General features: G+C 43.2%; 1 protein-coding gene across 1 annotated transcript; it reads left to right on the plus strand.

Moving 5' to 3' along the window:
• Nucleotides 1-462: 462 nt before the first annotated feature.
• On the plus strand, nucleotides 463-3,792 carry LOC114462196 (uncharacterized). Its single transcript, XM_028444893.1, has 2 exons — nucleotides 463-823; nucleotides 1,894-3,792. The coding sequence occupies exons 1-2, from the start codon at nucleotides 791-793 to the stop codon at nucleotides 3,790-3,792; spliced, it is 1,932 nt and encodes a 643-aa protein (XP_028300694.1). The 5' UTR covers nucleotides 463-790.
• Nucleotides 3,793-4,588: the final 796 nt, after the last annotated feature.

A 4,588-nucleotide genomic window follows, 5' to 3' on the forward strand; every position in this document is an offset into this window, starting at 1 on the left:
AGAAAACTGTTCCAATTTTTCAGGAATGGAAAAATGATAATACAAAAATGAAACTAAAAGAAGATAGCCCATGGTATATCCCAACTGATACTGTGAGGAATTGTGCAGTGACAGAAATCGATAACTCAAGAATTGTACTGGAGGCCTCGGATGATGTTTTTAACTGTGAAGCAATAGGGAAGCATAGTTATAGAGAAAAGAGTATGGAAAAAAGGGGGACAGGCCTGCCAGCTTGGAGGATGTTTGGGGCTATGATGATCGGGGTCGCCGTACAGGGAGTAAAAAAGGGAGTGGTTGAAACTGCTCAAAATGTTTGGTGGTGGACCAAAGAAATAATGTGGTACCTTAAATGGATAATGCTAGCTATTGGGGGTATAATATTTTTGGCAGTAGTAGGAAAAATATTAGCAATTTTAAATTGCTGCAGAAAAATGTGCAACTGGGCATTTAATAGAGCAGATAGAAGACACGAAACATTAGTGACTCAGTCTGCCAGGAAGTTGGACAAAGAAATACAAAAGAAGAAGAAAAGGCATCGTTTTAGGAAGAAAGGAGAGGCCCTTTAACCAGGGGCCTCCTGCTCAGCAAAGGCGTAAAAAACATCATAAGATTGGGCGTTGACAGGGCGTTCCCCGCCCACGGGGGGGGAATAGAGGGCTCCTCTCAAGAGATATATACTGCCCATGAGGCGCCTTTCGTTACTCTTGCACAAGGAAACGACCTGCAGGAGAACTGATAAGCAGCTAACAGGCGACTGACAGAGACCTGACCAGATAAAAGGAGAATAGAAATGGCTGAAGCAACACCCAATTTCTACCATCCGGTAAATATAACAACAACTCTCACATCCACACCTATGCCTTGCAGCAAGGCACTAAATAACCCTTTAGAGGGTACACTGGTTTTCAGCTGTTTAATACAACTGATATTGTGCTATGCTAATACAACAAAAATATTAAGAAACAACACAAATACGAATATGGATTGGGAATTTTGTAGTAAGGAATGGGAAAAGTGTGAGAAAAATCGACTGACAACAACTGAGGCACTAACTGCCTACTGCCACCACTATGTCCCTTCGGATGATACACTTGTGTTCCGCTGTTTAATACAACTGATGTTGTGTCATGACAGTGAAATTCAAAATAACACAGAAAGAATAATAGACTGGCAACTTTGTGCAAAGCAATTGGAAAATTGTGAGGCAATGACACTGGCACTTAACGAAAACCCAGCTGTCAGCCATGAGAATATAATTCTAAAAATTAACGCAGACTTCTTTCTGCTGGCCATAATAGCATGTCTATTGATTTTGATAGCGAGGAGAAACAACTTAATTGAATGGATAAAAGTTTTAACCTCATCAATTATGATAATTGTGGTGGGTATTCTCAGAAGATTCCTGCTGAGAATCACACCTTTACATACCTCCTTAGTAATTTTTTACATTTTATTTGGTGGCCTCCCTACCCGCAATTGGCAGGATGAATTCTGGATTGCGACCACAGTTATATACATCCTAGATATAATTTTAACTATAGTTAGGATAAAGACAACAAGAGTTAACCACTTTCGTTTTATAGGCGCAGGTATATATTCAATTTGTTTTCTATTAATATTAATAGCTATGTACAAAAAGGGATCGGCCCTCAGCAAAAAAATGACAAAAAATTTAGCAATAACATGGGGGTTTTTTATCTTCTCAGGAATCATCATGATAACTATGGGACAACCTACACAAGTTTTGGCCATAGCCTTTGTGGGGTTCGTCATAGGAATAAATCACCATAAAAGATTGATAGTACGGGATAGAAATGTTATTGACAGGGGAGGAATCCCCTTGCATAATATTTAATTTCATGCTAATGTTTGAATTCTCCTCCCCCATCATAGGACGGAAAATTGGTGCCCCGCGACATGACACTTCTACCAGAAAAAGCAGAATGGTACACCAAACAAATAAGGATTGCGGATGCAGAGCACGAGAGATCCCCAAGGGATTATGCTCCTGTGGGCGTCAGTAAAATGAGAGAAATTAATGACGATGCCTGGTTTTGGATGTCTTTCAGGCTTAACAAGTATAGATCTGATGGGAGAAATGGAGAGTTGCGCAAAGTGATTTGGGATACCTCAGGAATAAGGGGACAAGATGGATATTTAAATGACACGCCATACCCTTTCCGTAGGTGCGTGGGACTAAATCTCCCTGCACCAGCATGGATTAGAATTAATGGGGCCCAAAGAGAAAATAAGAATATAAAGACTACAATGATCATGTCCAAAGGTTTATTGATCCAAAACGAAAACAGAGAGTACAGATCTGCCTGTTTGGAATTAGATGTTGACGGTAATCCCTTTATTTCAGAAGACAAACCCCTGCATTGGCACCCAGGGGTTCTACCGTGTGACGTGATGATACCAAATGGGGCCACAATGGCAGAGGCTTTTGAAACTGATACAACTGGCTTTTTGCCCTTGTATGAGTTGCATCCTCGAATGGGAGTAGAGTTGTGGGAAGTGTTAATCAACCCACAGGATGGGGGGTGCCCATTTTGGCTTTTCGGGCAGAGGTTATTTTTAATGACACCAGAACCTTCAGTGAGATGGAACGATAGGGAAATGGCCGCTAGGCACCCCGATTACAAAAAGCAATCGGAAAGGATAAGCTGGGGTTTACGAGGCAGCACACGCTGGTGCCACACGGGGAGGAGGTGGTCTGCTTCTATGACATGTGACAGGGTCAGAATGGAAAGCGACCCCCTGAACTCGCGGGATCTTAGATCCACTGATTGCGGGGGTCCTGATTTAACGTACTGGGGGGATGCTTGGGTGCCCCGCAATAAAAAAGTCTATGAGACACCCTTGACCCTGGGGAATTACCCCTATCCGGACAGGGATACTCCTTATTTCTTCAGTGAAATTTCTGAGGGAAGGATGAGTTACCTGAACCCCCATCTTTACCTAATGACGAGAGCAGAAGCAAGGAAAGTTAATTTTACTGCACTCAGACAGGTGAGAGAGTTAGGCGATGGAATGGAGACAATTAACATCGGGAGTGACTACATCTCGTTTTACCAGAAACGTTACCAAAAACAAAACAGAAAAAACAACATCCTTGAAAAAAACAGATGTGGGGATATGTCCAAAATTCCTGCCGTGGCTCGGTTCCTGGCATTAGGGTGGAGCATGAGTGATGATAAAGACATAGAAGAGAAACTTAGCATTGAGGACGGGGAGGGAAGTGATTCTTCTTCAGGAGATGAAAAAGCTGGAGTTGGTTCCCCCGCTAAAAGACGAGGAGAGGATGGAGATGATATGGGTCCGGAGTGGAAAAAGGAGAGAATGACTCTGACTGAGGCCCTGTCTGTGTCACCTCCTCGTGCTGTCTCACAGTCTCCTGCGTGTATGGAGATGGAATGGGAGAGAGATGACAACACAGGAGAGATCTTCTTTGCCGAAAGGGTGGCCAGAATATCCCCCTTCCCCAGGGTGATGAAAGTCGAGTCTGCTGAAGAAGTGGCTGACTGCTTTCCCCCGCTGGAAAATGAATCGGATGATGATGGGGCGGAGCTGTTGGGTGCAGAGACATTCGTGGGTGAAAGGGGGGGGGAGGCCCCCAATGAAGGCATAGAGACAGTGACACCTGCCCCGACTGATGACAGTCTGGAAAGACTGGAGCGGGCGTTCTCGGTTCTCAGCGTCATACTGGAAGACGTCAGGGGTGTCGTTATGTCGGTTGTGAAGGAGGGTCTCACCCCGCCACAAGGGGCCTCGGATGCCAGCAGGCTCTGAGAAGTAACTTCGTAAGGGGTTGACACCCTAGACGGGGGTGGCTACTCTGGAAACACCCGGCGGGCGACAGCTCTGACCGATACCGGTCATATATGCTCATGATGATTAATAAGGAGGATGTTGTACGTTGTGTGTATTAATCATTCATTCATTATTCTGCAAAGAAGTGTTTATTTAACCACTACAGCTATATGCCTGTCCTGATGTGTCACGCCTATTAAACTGCCATTATTAATGATAGGAAAAATGTTACACAAGAAAAGTTATGACCATCTGGTGCTAATACTTCTATTTTCATAAAAAAGGGATACTGTGTTTTGCTAAAACGCCTTGTGCAACCTTTTACACTGTTGTACTCCCGTTGAACCATGACATCTGCATATATGCATAACCTTTTGTACTCTTGTATGCCATGACATCTGAGTGAACTTGAAGCATCTGTTACACCAGTAAGGCATTGAAAAAAAAAAAATGAACTTGTATTCTCTTTTCCTATTCGCTAAGGCGGTCAGGGCATGAATTATGACACACTATCACGCCACGCTTCTTGCTATATATATCTCACTGATTTTTAAGAACGGGAGCTTTTTAGAGGGAGAGCTTTTTAGAGACGGACATTCTAGTTGTTCGGCAGGCCCCTGTCCGTTCTTGTCGGCTGTCAGTTCAGGACTTTGATACTTTGAAACTTGTGATTGACTTTTGATTTTCTTTTTGTTTAATTTTTGTGAAACCTTTAATAAAATATATTAACTATTAAGAAGCCTTCTTGAGTAAATTAACCGCCTGCAATCATCCA

This window comes from Gouania willdenowi, chromosome 4 (genome assembly GCF_900634775.1).
Source record: "Gouania willdenowi chromosome 4, fGouWil2.1, whole genome shotgun sequence".
In the NCBI taxonomy this organism is placed as follows: Eukaryota; Metazoa; Chordata; class Actinopteri; order Blenniiformes; family Gobiesocidae; genus Gouania; species Gouania willdenowi.

What these genes read in the sequence shown, in the direction of transcription:
- LOC114462196 (XM_028444893.1), top strand. Translation starts at nt 791, where the DNA reads ATGGCTGAAGCAACACCCAATTTCTACCATCCG. An exon ending in CACCCAATTTCTACCATCCG is followed by an intron (nt 824 to 1,893) that starts GTAAATATAACA and finishes CCCCCATCATAG; the next exon opens with GACGGAAAATTGGTGCCCCG.